The sequence below is a fragment of the Brachyhypopomus gauderio genome, chromosome 13 (assembly GCF_052324685.1).
Source record: "Brachyhypopomus gauderio isolate BG-103 chromosome 13, BGAUD_0.2, whole genome shotgun sequence".
In the NCBI taxonomy this organism is placed as follows: domain Eukaryota; kingdom Metazoa; phylum Chordata; class Actinopteri; order Gymnotiformes; family Hypopomidae; genus Brachyhypopomus; species Brachyhypopomus gauderio.
The window spans coordinates 13,300,752-13,318,695 of record NC_135223.1 but is presented as its reverse complement, the minus strand read 5'-3'; the positions used below and the strand labels follow the sequence as shown (position 1 = coordinate 13,318,695).

Genomic DNA, 17,944 nt, shown 5'->3' with positions numbered 1-17,944 from the left:
AACTGAGCATCTGTTGGAGTGTTGTTAGGTCAGTTTTGGAAACAGACCACCATGAAAACCCTCTGGGTTTACTACTGCGTGTTTACTACAGTTTACTACACAGAAACAAAACTCTGCCTCTGATACGTGCTGAAAATATCTTCTTTTGTATAGTTTGCATTTTTGACTCATGTTAAATAAGGCACAAATAGATTTCAGAAGACCCCGTCATCATGCTAGCTCTGTGGAGGTCACTCCGCTAACTCTGTGGTGGTCTCCTCAGTTAAATGTAGTATATTCCTGAAATCACTCGGGTGGTCTCTCTGCTCCTCTAAGTGTACAAGCACATACCCACATTTCTTAAGCTCCTAAACCTTTAGACTTTAAAAAAGAGCAAGCTTATGGCAGTATTATATATATTTATATATGTGAAAGGGATGAGAATGAGATATGCCTGTTATTTTGTTGTTATCTTAAATTATGATATTATAAAAAACAACTGTAACGTGCCTCTAATTGTGGCTCATATCTCTAACTGTAACTTGTGTCTCTAATTGGGACTTTTGTCTGTAACTGGGCTTTTTGACCCATCATTTCTTATGCTCACATTTTAAAGCCATCCCAGATTAGAGCACTTTCACAGTTACAGTGTAAGTAAGAAAATACCTAAATGTTTTTACAAATAAACGTTTTAACAAATAAACAATCTAATGCTCCTGAAAAGCAGGTAATACTGGTTTATTGTTTCACCCATCACACTCCACGTGAGGTACAATCAGAGATGAGAGGTTTCGTTTTTGGAAGTTCCTGTCTCAGTACTGCTTCTTCAGCACATAATCAGTGATGTACTTCACAGCCAGCATGGTCTCCTCACACGTGGGCTTGATCTGTGACTCTGGCAGCAGGAAGCCGTAGCGCCCGGTGTCACGGAGCTCGAAGGTGAACGAGTACTTTACACCCTGGTCATAGGCCCAGTCATCAGAACCACCCGCAGCAGGGTCTACAGAGAGAGAGAGAGGGAGGGAGCGTGAGAGACAGAGAGAGAGGGAGAGAGAGAGTGTGGGAGTGAGGAAGACAGGGAGAGAGGGGTAAAGGGAGAGAGAGAGAGAGAGAGAGTGAGTGTGAGTTGGAGCGAGAGAGAGGGATAGTGGAGGTTGGATTGAGAGACAGAGAGAGGGAAAAGGGGAGAGTGTGGGAGAAAGGGAGAGAGAGAGAGAGAGAGAAAGAGAGGGAGTGTGAGAGAAAAAAAGAGAGAGGGAGAGTGTGGGAGTGAAGAAGACGGACTGACGCAGTGGAAAAACGAAACCGCCACAGCACAGGGTTGGTCACTGGATCCCACTGCTAATACCCACGGATTAAACCAGCACGTACTGAACACCTACTGCTACAAGACACCTATACCCGAGCATTAATCCTGAACTATAAATGCTATTTTATAGTAACAAACCTTGTGACCAGACACTGTAATCAATATGTACTAGTACGTGTGCAGACAGCAAAGTTGATACCTTTCTAAAGTCTCTCTAGATGTCCCCCAATACTGTACCAGTACTAATACCATCCTGCACTGTGTCTGCTGTGAGGTAAAAGTGTTGGGATTGTTTATATGTTGAAAAACCTGAAATTCAATTTGTGATATGTCACTAAACATTTGTCTCGAGTACATAAATAAAGGAGTTTTGTTTGTGGAGCGGCAGTCTGAGGTGTCTGAGGCACTCACAGATGGTGGTGGCCCCAGGGCCGCTGGTGTACTTCGTGCCGTACAGACTGCGGAGAGTCTCAGCAGCGCCCTCTGCCAGCTGCAGCTGGAAAACACACACACGGGATAGACTCAACTCAAGAGGTACTCCCAATTCACTTTTATAGCATTTTATATGTTTCTCGTTGGTTCGAGGGCAGAGTCTACATCTTTACAAATGGGCCCAGCTGTTATTGGAGAGGAGCGTTGGAGCATGTGTTTATAAGGTAAAAGGCCACAGTAAGCTGTACACTTTCAACTAGCAGTTTATTTCTGTTTATCGTGTAAATAAATTCTGTTTATTAACTTGATCTCTGCATGCACATTCCTGAGCCCCAGGGTTGTGGGTAACAAAGACTATTCTGCAGTTTTCTCCTGATACATCCACATGTGTGTGTGTGTGTGTGTGTGTGTGTGTGTGTGTGTGCGTGTGACAAGCAGGTGTATGTTCTAAGGGAACTTTATGAGTATGAACTGATGTTCCTTGTCACCACCCTATGAGCTGAACAGTGAGACTCACTCTTCTCGCTCCAGACTCACTCCAGACTCATTAGTCTTACACCAGACTCACACCTCTCGATCCAGACTTACTACAGACTCAATTTTCTTACACCAGACTCACTCCTCTCACTCCAGATTCACTACAGACTCACTTCAGACTCATTCCTCTTACACCAGGCCTAGGTGAAAATTTTTTAATTGCAAAAAGGTTGACTGGTTTAATACCAAAAGTGGCTCTTATTACTATCTAGTTCCAGATATGGAAGTCTGTACTACTAAAAACAGTTATTTGCATGTGTGTGAGTGTGCACATATGATTGTCTCTGTATGCCGGTGTGTGCACATGTGTGTGTTTGTATGCATGTGTGGTGTGCCGTACCAGCTCAGAGTGGTCTGCGGCCAGCTCGTATTTGTAGGAGTAAGGGAAGAGGAGTAGCTGGGAGTAGGAGTGGATGGTGAGATAAGCCTTAATGACAGACTTATTCTGGCGGATGAACTCTGCTACATGCTTGACCTCAAGCTCAGACTCAACAGAGGATCCACAGTATGTATCACTGCAAGGGTTGCTGGAGGCTCCCAAGGCTGGGAGAGAGAGAGAGAGAGAGAGAGAGAGAGAGAGAGAGAGAGAGAGAGAGCGAGAGAGAGAGAGAGAGAGGGTTAGAGACAGAGAGAAATATTTCTGTATTGAAAGAAACATTGCTTGTATGTCAGGGGATAATTTGATGTCATTCTGTTAATCTAACAAATGAGAATGTTTACAGTGAACAATTGCTATCCACTAGTCTTAGTGTCTTTGGATCACAAATAAATGTCCAATTCCTGCCACTGGATTTGCTTTGTTGTATATTTGCCCCAAATGTATTAGCCTACATTAGCCTTAAGGGTGGTTATCACCACTGATTTCCCAGTTCGATTCGATTCCGATTCACAAGGTCCCGATTCAATTCGATTTTTGATTCGATTCGATCTGATTCAATATCGATTCTTGTAGGGAAATTTCCCTACAATTAACAAAGTCATGTTTGCTGGGTTCATACACCTAAACAAGGTGGAATTCAAGCACGCCACGCGAGATAAAACGTGAGACGTTAAAACGGTACGCATATGCGGGGAAAATTGGCCAATTCTAAAGATCGATCTCAGGTTTAATAAATCGATATAGAATCATTCAAATGAAGATCGATTTGAATCGAAAAATCGATTTTTTTAAACACACCCCTAATTAGCCTACATTTATTATTGACATAAATAAAGACCAGTGTGATTGACCACTGTGAAATAATGTGTAGTGTGTCACGTTGATGATTCAGCATCAAACTCACTGCACCAGCCGGCATCGAAGTTCCTGTTGGGGTCGGCCCCCACGCAGACGGAGCCACTCTTCTTAGACCGGGTCTTCCTCCACATCCTGTCCTACAGGTGATCAACACACCACTGTGTTCCACATCATCATCATCATCATCATCATCATCATCACAGTGATCGCCGCCTATGCTGCTTTCTAACACATGTACTGAAGACAGACAGTCAATGCAGAGACATGTCTGGATATTAGAACAACTGAAATAGAGAGAGAGAGAGAGAGAGAGAGAGAGAGAGAGAGAGAGAGAGAGATTCCTACAGAAGCTGCATTTTTGTAGAAGTGAAAACTGCTGATTCACTCTGATAGTTTGAGTTATGTGTGTTAATGAGATCTGTGCAGAGGTTTGGATGTGAGACGTACGGTCTTCCAGGTGTACTCGTAGCCGTCTATGTTGAAGATGGGCAGGACGAAGATGTCCATGGCGTCCAGGAGGCTGGTCATCTGGGAGTCAGTGCCATAGGTGGACACAGCCTGCGTGAACAGCACAGCAGGATGTTGGGATTGCAGCTGGGCAGAGGGTGGAGTGTGTGTGTGTGTGTGTGTGTGTGTGTGTGTGTGTGTGTGTGTGAGTGTCTGTGTGTGTGTGTGTGTGTGTGTGTGTGTGTGTGTGTGTGTGTGTGTGTGTGTGTGTGTGTGTGTGTGTGTTGTGAGTGTCTGTGTGTGAGTATATTTAAGTGAATATGATTGTATGTGCTGAGCCACCCCCATGGCTTCCAGTGAGAAACATGACTGGCTGTACCTCATTGATGAACCACTGGCAGAAGGCAGGTGAGATCCACTCTCTGGCGTGGATGCCACAGTCTATGAAGATGGCGGGTTTAGTCGATCCGGAGCTCTTGCCGATCTGAGAGAGCACGGGCAGGTGCGCGTTACTACTCAACCCGTCCAGTTACGGCTTTCATTCCACTGTCACATACGAGGCACCAGACACTGTTCCATTCAAGCGGGTGTACGATGTTAAAGCTTCAACATCGTACTCCGCTTCCATGCCCATTTACATGAATAGACCGGCGAATGGAAGCGGACGTCTCCTGCACCGTGTTCCCGTCACGAGGCCAGGATGATCCCTCACCTTGAGCATGTGCATGGGCCGTCCCTCGTAGGTGCGTCCCAGGGTCATCCTGGTGATCAGGGTGGGGTTGGCTGAGGTGAGGGAGGTGATCCATTCCTGGACCTGAAATGCACAGCAGAGTCCCGTCAGCGCGCAGGTGCAGGACCGGTGTCGGCCCGCTGTGATGTGAGCGCCGTCCCACCGTGTCCCAGCTGTTGTACTTGGTGAAGGAGTGGGCCCTGGTCTTGCTCCCACTGTCCATCTGAGTGTCCACGGCCTTCTGCAGGTCTTCAATCAGCACCCTGCAATGCGGGACATTCAGGACAGCAGGCTCATTCTTGTCTGAAGACAACGTTCATTATGGATGGTGTGTGATGTAATGATGGCTGTGCTCGCTTTGAGGAGCTGTAGATGTACCCTGGACCACACAGCAGTACGTGCCTGACACAAACCTTCATGTGATTGTGATGGTGGTGTGATATTAAAGGAGAGGCTTCATAACTGCAGCTGATCTGAACAAATTTAATATCCATTTATTTCCCGGTTTCTACGTTTATTATCCTGACCGATATAATGAATGTGATGATGATATCATGATGATGATGTGATGATGTGACAATGATATGATGATGTCATGATATGACGATATGATGATTTGATGATGACGATGTGTGCTATAGAACAGTCTCCTACTCATAGTTCATGTCACTCTGTTGCAGCTTGATGAAGACCATGTCAACGTGGGAGGCAGGAACATGGATGTCAACATCCATACCAATGGAGACCATATCGGCACTGTCTGGGCTCCAGAAGTCTACCTGCAGGGGGCAGCACACACACACACACACACACACACACACACACACACACACACACACACACACACACACACACACACACACACACACATACAAATAAAGCTATAGTGATTGCTACACCTATGTTGTACATATATTTACAGAAATAGATAAAGGAACTTACCTGCAGTCTTTTTTAGTAGTAGTAATAGTAGTAATAGTAATAGTAATAGTAATAGTAGTAATAGTAGTAGTAATAACATATTATAGAATTTGTATTACATCCATGATAGTGATAACAGAGGTATGTTTACCCACTGCTAATTTTTGACCAGTAATATAAGGTTTTCCTACACTTCAAACATATTCCAAGTTAAAAAGAGCATGTTAAACTGATCTGAGATCAGCACCTTGGAACAATATTTACACCTGTTACGTACGTAACAGCTTGTTAAGTTGGCTGTCCATAACAAACAACTATACCTCCATAATGTTGGCCAGATCCTGAATAAATGACACATGTGTGTCAACCACAGGTCTCAGACGCAAAACCTGGTCCCTGGAAAAAAGAAAACAGTGAGAGATGCTCTTCATGGTCTCCACAGCAATGCCATCTTAAGCCCTTTCAGGCTGGGTGTACTATGAGGACATTACCCCTCATAATGCTTCAGCTCACAGAGAGCTATTGCTGCCAGTCCCAACAACAGAAGGAGTTTCATGTTGCCCGTGTGGCCGGATGCTTTCCGGGTGCCTTCTTTATAACACCGGGCCCTCAAGGGTCATCCAATTACCGTGGCCCTTACTGCACACGTGTGCTATGGCCGTCATACCTGACGGTATTTTTAGGTGTATGTTTGCAAGCTGGTTGTGATAAAAAGGATTGGGGATGAGGACCTTTAAATGATTAACGTAGGAAGGGAAATATTCATGGACGATTCAGAGAGAGAGAGAGAGAGAGAGAGAGAGGGAGAGAGAGAGAGGGGGGGGAGAGGGAGAGGGAGATTTGACTGATCCAAGGCCATATTTGAGACAGGGCATTTGAGACTTGTTCAACTTGTGACTTTTTATTTAATTTTCACCAAATGTATTAAAGATCAACACATCAGGACCACATCAGAATTCCCCTCCCACATAATAAAACATCAATTTAATTTTTGTGTCTCTTTTCAAACGCATTTTCCCACATATATTTCTTGTACAAAATATAAATGTCTTAGAAAAACACTTTGGGGTAACTATTCATTGCAAAACTGAGGACACAAATGCTATATTTGCATTTTTATAGCCTTAAAAAAACAATTTTCCTGAACAAGTTGTTGAAGAACTCCTACTGCAGAAGAAGCCATATGAATTACGTCAACAGACACAAATTATTACCAAGTGGTGTTCTGACATATTAGCACAGATATTCCACCATTTCTGTAAAGAAGGCAGAGGACAGAGTATCCACCAGTCAACCTTTATGCTGTATCTGCTATATTACCATCACATTTCTAATTCATGTCCCTGCGGGTTTAAGTGCACTAGACCTTAAGGAAACTTAACATCCAGTAAACAGAATCTTGAAACCATCAGCAATTTTGGCAGAACAAATCTGTCTAATTCAGACTGTGTGATCTCTGTCTGCAGCCCTGAGCATCAAGGTAATCTATGTGAAGGTCCCACAGTGTTACTTTATCTGCCATATTGAGTGTGACCTGGAATGACCTGTGAGTCTGTAACGCCACATCGACTGAAGTATGTGTGTTACACTTCTACACCCACTAATAAGCCACATAATAATTTCAATAAACTCATGTATATAGAAGGCACTTCAAACAGGAATTAATTAATCACTCCCAGGACAATACATTTGTCATAATCATACTTTTTTTTTTTTGTGGACTTTCTTATCGAGAGTTTCCTGGGAATCGAATCCATGACTCGGGGGGGGGGGGGGGGGGTTTACTTAAACAACACATGACTTGCGTAAACCTGGGGAGCTACAGAAAGATGGACACTGGTGCTGAATTCGTAAGAGCTGAAAACAAAAAAAGTGGTCTTTAGCAAAAAAAAAAAAAAAAGCTATCCAAGCAAGTTTGATTAGCAGTAATGCTAATAAGATCTGATACAGCAAGACTAATATTTGGCCTTAAGTGTATGGTCCTCCATCAAAAGTAGCGTGCGTGCAGCTCTGGGTAGCGCCAGAAATGACATTTCTTCAAATGAGAAACAAAAAGTGAAGAAAAAAATATGAACAAAAAATGTCCCAGTGGTTTAATGCTGTAAGTTCTTTGGCTCTTCCAGTGCATGAGCACAATGTTCTGAGTTCTTCTTACTGCTGGACAGATGGAGGAGCTTGGAGGCTCTCTGGGAGAGTGTGTTGGTCCTGGAGCTGATGCTGCCATGAGTCCCGGCCGGGCCGCAGCGCAGTAGCCTCAACACGTTTTTACGAAAGTTTCGTCCCACGAAGCCGTAGAGGACGGGGTTGACACAGCTGTTGAAGTAGGCCAGGCAGATGCTGAGGGGCATGGCGGTGTCAATGATGTCCAGGGTGTGGCAGTCTGTCACCACGTTCAGCATGGCCAGGAGGTCCATGGAGTGCACCACCTGGTGGGGGGCCCAGCACACGAAGAAAGCCAGCACGGCCGCGGCCAGCATACGCAACGTCTCATCCTCCCGCGGCCTGGAGCTCTTCCTGGGAACTCCCCGGGCGCCGAGCAGGGCGTGGCCCATCCGGCAGTAGCAAGTGATGATGATGAGGAAGGGCGTGAGGAAGCCGAGCACGCTCTTCAGCACGCCGAGGGTCACCAGCAGGTGGTGCCTGGACCCGTCGTGCAGCACGCCGCACAGAGTGTGGGCTCCGCCCTTCACATGGTGCACGTCGCGGCTCAGGGCGGCGGGGGCGCTGAGCAGCAGGGCCGACGCCCACACTAGCGTGCAGGACACGCGGGCGCACAGGGGCGTGCGGTGCCGACGCGAGCCCACAGGGTGCACCACGGCCAGGTAGCGGTCCACGCTCAGCGCCGTGAGGAAGAAGATGCTGGCGTAGAGGTTAAAGACGGCCAAGCCGCCGCTGGCCTTGCACAGGAAACTGCCGAACGGCCAGTGGTAGCCCGTGGCCGTGAACGTGGCCCACATGGGCAGCGTGACCAGGAAGGTCAGGTCCGACACGGCCAGGTTGAGAACAAACACGCTGGCCACCGTTTTCAGCTTCATGAAGCGGAAGATGACGGCCACCACGATGCTGTTCCCCGCCACCCCCACGAGGAAGTTGCAGGCATAGATGACGGGCACGAAGGTGAAGATGAAATCGTGTCGGCCAGACGTGTTGCAGGTGATGTTCACACCCTCGTTCACCATCGTCAGGTTCTCCATCTCTGGCCTTTGTTCCAGGTCCCGCCCCTTGTTCCAGGTCCCGCCTCTTGTACCAGGTCCCGCCCCTTGTTCCAGGTCCCGCCTCTTGTACCAGGTCCCGCCCCTTGTTCCAGGTCCCGCCTCTTGTACCAGGTCCCGTCCCTTGTTCCAGGTCCCGCCCCTTGTTTCAGTGGTTATCAGACCTTATGAGCTGCATCTGCTGGGAGTTTCCAGACTGACTGACCCCCACCGTGACACGGAGGCCCTCCGCCTCCTATAAAAACAAAAAGCACAACAAAAATGTCAGCCACAGGCTTGAAAAGACGCCGTTACTGGAATCATGAGCCATGAAGGCCGACCCCACAGTGCCTCGGCAGGAAACAGCTCAGACTGCAGTTTCTCATTAAAAACCCTATATCCACCCTACCCCCACCATTTATGTAAGTTTTGTACAATGAGATGGCATCAACAACAGATGTTTTATGTAGCTGTTATTGAAAATGGCCTTCATAGATGGGCAGTCCAGAACCCGTGGCCAGATCTTAAATCTCTCCCTCAACACACACACACACACACACACACACACACACACACACACACACACACACACACACACACACACACACACACAGCAGAAAGAACTAGAAGGATATGAACTGGCCTAATGAGGACTACATGCTGCAGGAAGCACTCTGGTAAGTGGGGAAGAGAGGAATAAAAGAGATAGAGGAAGAGAGAGTCAGACGTTAGACAGACAGGTGACAGAGATGGAGTTGAGTTGAGAGCGAGCATGTGCGAGAGAGAGAGGGAGAGAGAGAGAGGGAGAGAGACAGGGAGAGAGTGTGAGAGAGAGATAGAGAGAGAGGGAGAGAGAGACAGGGAGAGTGTGTGTGTGTGTGTGTGTGTGAGAGAGAGAAAGAGAGAGAGAGAGAGAGAGAGAGAGAGAGAGAGAGAGAGAGAAAGAGAGAGAGAGAGAGAGGGAGGCAGGATTGTCACGTATCATGTCCTGTGGAAGCTGGGACGTGGTGTGTGAACTTGTAATCAGTACGCACCTAAACAAACAGGTCAGCAGGGCTTCAGCAGGGCTTCAGGCCATGGAAACTTGTGAGAAAGTCCAGCATGTGTGTGGGGCAGATCAGGTCTGCTGCTCAGCTCCAGAGACGCCTGGTATACGGCACTGTGTCATATGTGGGAAATGAGCACGAGAGCCTCAGTCACTCTCAGCTTACATGACTTAATAAACGAGATCGTTAACACGTCTTCATTGTCTCAGCCCAGCTCTGATCTGAGTGATTTAGCTGTGTACGTTCCTAATAAATCAGTCTGATCATCAAACAGCGTTATACTGGTCATCCCTAAAACTCAGCACAATAGATCAAAACAAGGCAGTCATTGCTCAAATGTGTCTGTGGTGTTATACCAGCCTGGCACCAGTTAGCCCTCAGATCATTTAACTGTAGTAAATGTAACACGAAGCCACAAGACCATGAAACAGTATAATACTGCTTCTCCATAAAACTCAGCTGGACTGGACCTTTAACTGCTATGACCTTAAGAGTTGTGTTGATCTAGGGTTATTTACTGTTCTGGTTTTCTTGATTAACTTTATGTGTTATTTATTTAAAGTTTATTTATTGTCCCTTGCATGTTTGTCTTTGTGTTTTCATTCTAAAATATGTTTATATTAAAGAACTTTATTATTATTATTATGTTTGAAGATCAGTTAAAATCTCTGGAAGCCCACTAATACAACACAATAGGGCCTATTTTCAAAATTAGCAACGGACCACAAGAGGGCAAACTAGAGCATTTTATAAACGTACGTGTAAGGCATTTAATAACAAGAGACTTTATGATATACACAGTATCATTTATAACATTGTGATTTAGTATTTACAGTGTGTGTGTGTCAAATGTATAAGTTTATGAGTTATAGCATGTCTAAATTAGCTGGTTCTTCAGTAGTTTTGCTGCCTGCTGTAACTGCAGCTCATCCTAACCAGTACCGAGCTCGTGTTTTTGCCAGCGCAGTGCTTTCATGTGTGTGTTAAATGAGGCTTGTTTTCTCTGCTTTTATAGCCGAGGCATATTCCTTTTAAAGGGCCTCCTGGCGGAGAAGCAACAACCGTATTAGTTACAGATGTGGTGTTTGTTGCAGAAGCTGAACATTGGGGTGCCAACAACAACAGAGTGATGAAATATCACCCCGAGTTTCCTCTCAATACCCCCATTTCAGGAAAGCAGCCCTGCAGATGGCCAGGGCTCACTCCTGACCTGCTCACTCCTGACCTGCTCACTCTTGTTCTGCTCACTCCTGACCTGCTCAATCTGGACCTGCTCACTCCTGACCTGCTCACTCTTGACCTGCTCACTCTTGTTCTGCTCACTCCTGACCTGCTCACTCTTGACCTGCTCACTCATGTTCTACTCACTCTTTTTCTACTCACTCTTGACCTACTGACTCTTGACCTTAACACTCTTGACCTGCTCACTTTTGTTTTCAATGCAATCAGGCGTATTAATGACCTCATATATAGACAACATTGTGGGCTACAGTGCTTAATGCATATCTTCACACTCCAAGCACAAAGAAGATGAAGTAATAGCACACTGTGGTTTTCTTGTGCAGCTGGGTCTGCCTTTTCCTCCACACCAGACTGAGAGAGGTTCCTGGAGGTCATGATTTATGCACCTGGGATGGGGGTGAGGTTAAAGGTCTGCTGTGGATGAGTGACAGCCCGGTGGTCACAGGTGCAGTGGACCAGAACCCTGTGGAATCCTCTGGCTTTGGACGTGGAGTCACGCCTCACGGGAAACTTATTGGTGTGTTTTTATAGGTTGGTTTGGTGTGTCTGAGTTCCTGATAACATTTTACCAGCTCATCTAGTATATGTCTCCCTCAGTTATTGTCAGTTATTACCGTTACTGTTAGAAACGGTGTTAGGACAGGAGTGTCTCAGCTATTGTTAGAAATGATGTTAGGAGTGGAGTGTCTCTGTTACTGTTAGAAATGGTAATAGCATTGCTTTAGTACCACATACTTGTTTTTAAGTATTGAACTGGTAAGTGCAGAATCTGAGTCCAACCAAGACCACATGTTTATAGAATGTCTTGGTAGTCTCTGTCTCATCTTTGTCTCATCTTGGTCTCATCTCATCACCATCAGTGCATGTTGTCTTTTCCAGATACACCAGAGCAAGCACAACAAACATTTACACAGTTTTGCACAAACATGAACAGTATCTCACATCAGTCTTCGTTCCCAATTTCCCCACAACATTACACACAGTGATCATTTGGTTAGACAACATTCACATGAAAGTATCTGAACAAACCACCATACCATGACTACAGCTGCTAATTACTAATCAAAAACACTTCCTCAAATGGGACCTGACTTGTTATCACATAACCGAATCTAACTCTAAACCAGAGGACTACGGGTCAACAGCCAGCGTTCTGCAGTCGTATGGGACAGAATTCCACTCTTTCACACATCTGGTTTTAGGACTCACCCACTCACTGAATTTCTACCTCCATGTTCCCCGTTCCTCAAGTCTGATGAGGAATTCCTTTATGCATGAAGATGGAATGTGTATGGTCTCTTTGACCCAATGCCACTGTCTTAGACGTGAACACCTGAGACAGGTAGAGGACTCGCAGCCTCAGACTACCAAGGCTGGATCAGGCGTGTCTGGAGATTTATCTGACCTCTGCACTGCACAGTGAAAATATTGGACCGTGTGTGTGTGTGTGTGTGTACAAATGATTGTACTGTAATTGTAGCGAATTAATTGTGGATTACAGTTGGAGTCGTTTAGCACTGTACAGTAGTGAGGAACATCCAGCTGCATCTCTGAGATGTGTAATTAGTGCTTTCTCTGTGAATGGTCCGTGAACGCTTGTGTGTGTACTGTTGAACTGCCGTGCATTAATGCTTGAGTTATAAAGCTCTGTACTGTTTTGAGTAATAAGGTTTTAAGATGAGCACTTTTGCTAGATGTCTTCATTGGTCAAAAGAGAATATAGGTATGAGAATGTCTTTTGACCAATGTTGGTAAGTGCCTAAGAAATATGATAATTTGTTAAGGGCTCACCCGAGGTGCTCTCGAGAACACCTGTAATTAACATCCTTCTAAAGCCCACCACACAGGTCATCTGTCTGACATGGCACATATCTCCTAGCATTAGAGCTGGGTAGTTCACCTTTGAATCTGTAAAAAGGCCTTTGTGCATCTTTAATCTTCACCATCTTCAAAACTCATTAGTGCACCTCTCCCATCTTCAACGTCAGACATAGGACCTGAAAACACCTTTGAGAACTATATTGACTTCTCAGCCGATGGAGTGAATTTGTTGGTTTAACCTGCTCAGAAACCCTCTGCCCAGTGATTGTGCTATCTGCTCCCCTTAAAGGGCAACGATTGTTAAAACGAGCACCACCATCTGGCAGCGTGCGGGCCCAGCCGCCCAGAAGTGCCCAGTGATTGAGTTAATGATTCATTAAACTCTCTCTCCCCAGCTCCAGGGTGGGTGGGGCAGCCTGGAACGCCTCCGTCAGCACTACCATGGCTGCAGTAAAAGAGATTATGTGCTGGTGTGTCCCATGGCAACGGTACTAGCGTGTCCCGCAGCGCGACGGCAGACGCAGTGCGTCCAGCCCGACGCTGTCTCGGTCCCGCTCTAAACGGCACTCTCTGTCCCCCGATCTGATGGGATGTGTCCCGCTAAGCACAGAACAAAAGCCCCTGAGAGAGAGAGAGAGAGAGAGAGAGAGAGAGAGAGAGAGAGAGAGAGAGAGAGAGGGACACAGAGAGAGAGGCAGAGTGATAGAGAGAGAGACAGAGAGAGAGAGGAGGGGAGAGGACAGAGAGAGAGGGAGAGAGAGGGGGACAGAGAAAAAGTGTTCAACAGAGAAAGAACGAAAGGGAATGAGAGAATGAAAGAAAGAGGCAATGAGTATGAGAAAGAAAGCAAGGACAAGAGAGAAAAATAGATACAGAAAGAGATTGAAAGAGTAAGAATGGGAAAGAGATGGAGAGAGTACAGAACAAGAACAAGAGGGGAAAATAATGATTGAGAAATCTTTCACAATTTTACAGTCTACAAGCACACAAAGAAGGAAAAAAAGAGAGGGGGAGGGTAGAGAGAGGGAGAGAGGGGAGGAGAGAGAGAGAGAGAGAGAGAGAGAGAGAGAGAGAGAGAGAGAGAGAGAGAGAGAGATAATAATTTGCTGGAATGATTTTTGTAACTCCAAGCATCAGAGGCATTTCCACTGAACCTCTGCCTAACTAAACAAACAGAGGCTCCATGAGTGACCTGCATGGACATGTCCATATATATGACAGATAAATCCTACAGTTCCCACCTCTCAAAAGGGCCAACTAGAGGGCCACGCAAGACTGACAGTTTCCGCTAATTCAATATCACACACTCACTACACCAGAAACCTTCGTTGTGTATGTCAGCAGTGAGGATTCTCCTCTGTCCCTCTGGTGAGGAGCTTGTGGAATGCAGCAATAAGCTTGTTGTAGATATGCTGAAAGCAGTGAAGGAGAGCGGCTCACTCCCCAGAGTCCTCCTCTCCTCCCCTCACCTCTCCTCTCCTCTCTGTTTCTCCCCTCTCCTCTCCTCTCCACCCCTCTCCTCTCCTCTCTGTTTCTCCCCTCTCCTCTCCTCCCCTCCCCTCTCCTCTCCTCCCCTCTCCTCTCCTCTCCTCTCCACCCCTCTCCACCCCTCTCCTCTCCTCTCCTCTCCTCCCCTCTCCTCCCACACACACTCCCTCAGTGCTTCTGAAAGAGTAAATGTTTTTAAGGCAAAGTCTTACAGAAGTGGACACACACACACACACACACACACTCACACACACACACACACACACACACACACACACACACACACACACACACACACACACACACACACACACACACACACACACACACACACACACTGTAATTCAGACAAAATACTCTCTCTCACACATACACACACCTTCCTTTACAGCAACAGTAACAACATGTATTTTATTCTGTTTCTCTGATGTGCATGCACGCGCGCACACACACACACACACACACACACACACACACACACACACACACACCAGATAATGACCTGTTGAATTATTAAATAACCAAAATGCAGGGAAACACTACTACTGTAAGTTGCATTGGAATATAATATATATACTATACTATATACTATAAGACTGGAGAGTTTGGTTGAGTCTTATATTGACTATTATATAGGCTTAGTGCATATTTTACTGCAGCCTTGTACTACCCCTGTACTACCCTTGTACTACCCCTGTACTACCCCTGGACTACCCATGTACTACCCATGTACTACCCCTGTATTACCCCTGCACTACCCCTGTACTACCCCTGTACTACCCCTGGACTACCCATGTACTACCCCTGTACTACCCCTGTATTACCCCTGTATTATCCCTGTACTACCCCTGTACTACCCCTGTACTACCCCTGTATTACCCCTGTATTATCCCTGTACTACCCCTGTACTACCCCTGTACTACCCCTGTATTATCCCTGTATTACCCCTGTATTATCCCTGTACTACCCCTGTACTACCCCTGTACTACCCCTGTATTATCCCTGTACTACCCCTGTACTACCCCTATACTACCCCTGTACTACCCCTGGACTACCCATGTACTACCCCTGTACTACCCCTGTACTACCCCTGTATTACCCCTGTATTATCCCTGTACTACCCCTGTATTATCCCTGTACTACCCCTGTACTACCCCTATACTACCCATGTACTACCCCTGTATTACCCCTGTATTATCCCTGTACTACCCCTGTACTACCCCTATACTACCCATGTACTACCCCTGTACTACCCCTGTACTACCCCTGTATTACCCCTGTATTATCCCTGTACTACCCCTGTATTATCCCTGTACTACCCCTGTACTACCCCTATACTACCCATGTACTACCCCTGTATTACCCCTGCACTACCCCTGTACTCGTATGGACTGGGGAATGTTCCCAGGGGCCCATGTTGGAACTGTTCTAGCACTCAGAAGTAAACAAATAACCTTGAAATATAGTTGGCTTACATCAAGGTACTTAGGACAAACATGACATGACAAACCCCCTGACACCACCCTCAGAATCCAGAACCCTCAAAAGTCCACAAATCCACAATTATCCTTTGATGCAGTAACATCAAAATTTTTAATATGGTAATGTTAAATATTTCAATATGGTAATGTTGGATGTTGTAATGCGGTAATGTTGGATATTTTAATATGGGAATGTCAGTTGTTTTAATATGGTAATGTTGAATATTTTGACACAAAAGATAACAGCTAAGAAGATGAAGATATCCTACCTGATGAAGAATTACTGAATCCGTGTGGAAGGACATCAGATGGGTGATTGTCCCACAGTTAGAGCTGACAGACACACCTGCAACAATCACACAATTACACACACACACACACACACACACACACACACACACACACACACACACACACACACACACACACACACACACACACACACACACACACTAGCAATCTGAATCTCCAGCTTAGTGACCCCATACACACATTCCAGTCTGTTTTCCAGAGGCATCAGACTGTTAAGAACCATACACTCAACAAACTCACCCCTCCCATTTTAGCTACACTCCCTCTCTTCCTCTCTCTCTCTCTCCCTCTCTCCCTCTCTCTCTCTCTCTCTCTCTCTCTCTCTCTCTCTCTCTCTCTTGCTCTCTCTCTCTCAGGGTCCTTTGTGCACCCTTCCTGAATTGCTTGAAGAAAGGATATGCTCCAACTGGCCTCTCTCTCAGGCCTTATTAATAGTCCTGCTATTGTCAAGGGTTGTCTCCGAGGGATGTAGAGGAAGCCAGTGGAGTTTGGCCAGGAAGTCTGGGTCCGGAGCAATCTTCACCCAGTGGAGTGAATCTGATTGGTGACATTCAGAATGGGTGCATGACAGAGGCTTAGCCTACGGCAGCCTACATCCCTCCTTCTCATGCCTCTGTGGGTGCTTGATTGGCTGGAACAACATGACTGACTTTTTCAACTCGCTCCTCCTTCCCATAAATAGAACTGATTTCAGATCAGTGGTGTGTCATGTGCAGGTGATGTGCCACCTGGGTAACTGACACAATCACTGGTTGGGCTGCTCTCCGGCACCGAGCTCATATGACCTTTTACACCATGCTACAGCTGTCACACGACACATACATGGGTTTAATGTACAGCACTGAGGACAAGATGTTCTATGGGAACACACACACACACACACACACACACACACACACACACACACACACACACACACACACACACAAATGACCAGCACATAAAATACATTTTGATGCTTCAAAAAGAGTCTTTTGTCCAATTTTCCTTGTTAAAACCATTAACAACAAGCATTCTCGCCAAAATATCACAAGGATTGAAAAATACGCAAACCCTCCTAAAATATACATTCTGTATCTTATATATACTGTAGCAAAAAAACTACTGTGTAAATTAGTTATAAATAATAACAAAGGAATACAAACTATATACTCAACAGCCACTTTATCAGGTATACGGTTCTAACCCTAAACCCTAACCCTAACCCTAATTCCTAACCCTAACATACCTTAACATAACCTTAACATAACTGAAGTGGTACCGATCCTTCATTACATCACACACGTCCTTCATTACATCATACTGGTCCTTCACTACATCACTGGTCCTTCATTACATCACACTGGTCCTTCTCTACATCACATTGGTCCTTCACTACATCACACTGGTCCTTCACTACATCACACTGGTCCTTCATTACATCACACTGGTCCTTCTCTACATCACATTGGTCCTTCACTACATCACACTGGTCCTTCACTACATCACACTGGTCCTTCATTACATCACACTGGTCCTATATTATATCACTACATCACACTGGTCCTTCATTACATCACACTGGTCCTATATTATATCACTACATCACACTGGTCCTATATTATATCACTACATCACACTGGTCCTTCATTACATCACACTGGTCCTATATTATATCACTACATCACACTGGTCCTTTATTACATCACACTGGTCCTATATTATATCACTACATCACACTGGTCCTTCATTACATCACACTGGTCCTATATTATATCACTACATCACACTG

The 17,944-nt window shown here is 45.7% G+C and overlaps 2 protein-coding genes across 3 annotated transcripts; both read right to left on the bottom strand.

Moving 5' to 3' along the window:
- Positions 1 to 725: 725 nt before the first annotated feature.
- Positions 726 to 6,148, bottom strand: cpb1 (carboxypeptidase B1 (tissue)). Its single transcript, XM_076971054.1, has 11 exons — positions 6,084 to 6,148; positions 5,913 to 5,988; positions 5,326 to 5,450; positions 4,835 to 4,934; positions 4,654 to 4,755; positions 4,321 to 4,425; positions 3,942 to 4,052; positions 3,541 to 3,631; positions 2,598 to 2,800; positions 1,700 to 1,784; positions 726 to 979 (listed from the first exon to the last, which is right to left on the bottom strand). Exons 1-11 carry the CDS (start codon positions 6,146 to 6,148, stop codon positions 792 to 794), a joined length of 1,251 nt encoding a protein of 416 aa, XP_076827169.1. The 3' UTR covers positions 726 to 791.
- Positions 6,149 to 6,483: 335 nt separating this feature from the next.
- Positions 6,484 to 9,031, bottom strand: agtr1b (angiotensin II receptor, type 1b). 2 transcript variants are annotated; one of them, XM_076971055.1, is made up of 3 exons: positions 8,938 to 9,031; positions 8,862 to 8,899; positions 6,484 to 8,804 (listed from the first exon to the last, which is right to left on the bottom strand). In XM_076971055.1, the coding sequence occupies exon 3, from the start codon at positions 8,784 to 8,786 to the stop codon at positions 7,686 to 7,688; it is 1,101 nt and encodes a 366-aa protein (XP_076827170.1). In that variant the 5' UTR covers positions 8,787 to 8,804; positions 8,862 to 8,899; positions 8,938 to 9,031; the 3' UTR covers positions 6,484 to 7,685. The 2 variants fall into 2 exon arrangements, with proteins under 2 accessions (XP_076827170.1, XP_076827171.1); XM_076971056.1 differs by having other exon boundaries at positions 6,484 to 8,940.
- Positions 9,032 to 17,944: the final 8,913 nt, after the last annotated feature.

Excerpts from the sequence above, each read along its gene's own strand:
- agtr1b (XM_076971055.1), bottom strand. The coding sequence starts at position 8,786 with ATGGAGAACCTGACGATGGTGAACGAGGGTGTGAACATCACCTGCAAC.
- cpb1 (XM_076971054.1), bottom strand. The coding sequence starts at position 6,148 with ATGAAACTCCTTCTGTTGTTGGGACTGGCAGCAATAGCTCTCTGTGAG. Across the intron at positions 5,989-6,083 it reads GAGCTGAAGCATTATGAGGG|GGACCAGGTTTTGCGTCTGA; the intron begins GTAATGTCCTCA and ends TCTTTTTTCCAG. Across the intron at positions 4,426-4,653 it reads GGCCCATGCACATGCTCAAG|ATCGGCAAGAGCTCCGGATC; the intron begins GTGAGGGATCAT and ends GTGCTCTCTCAG.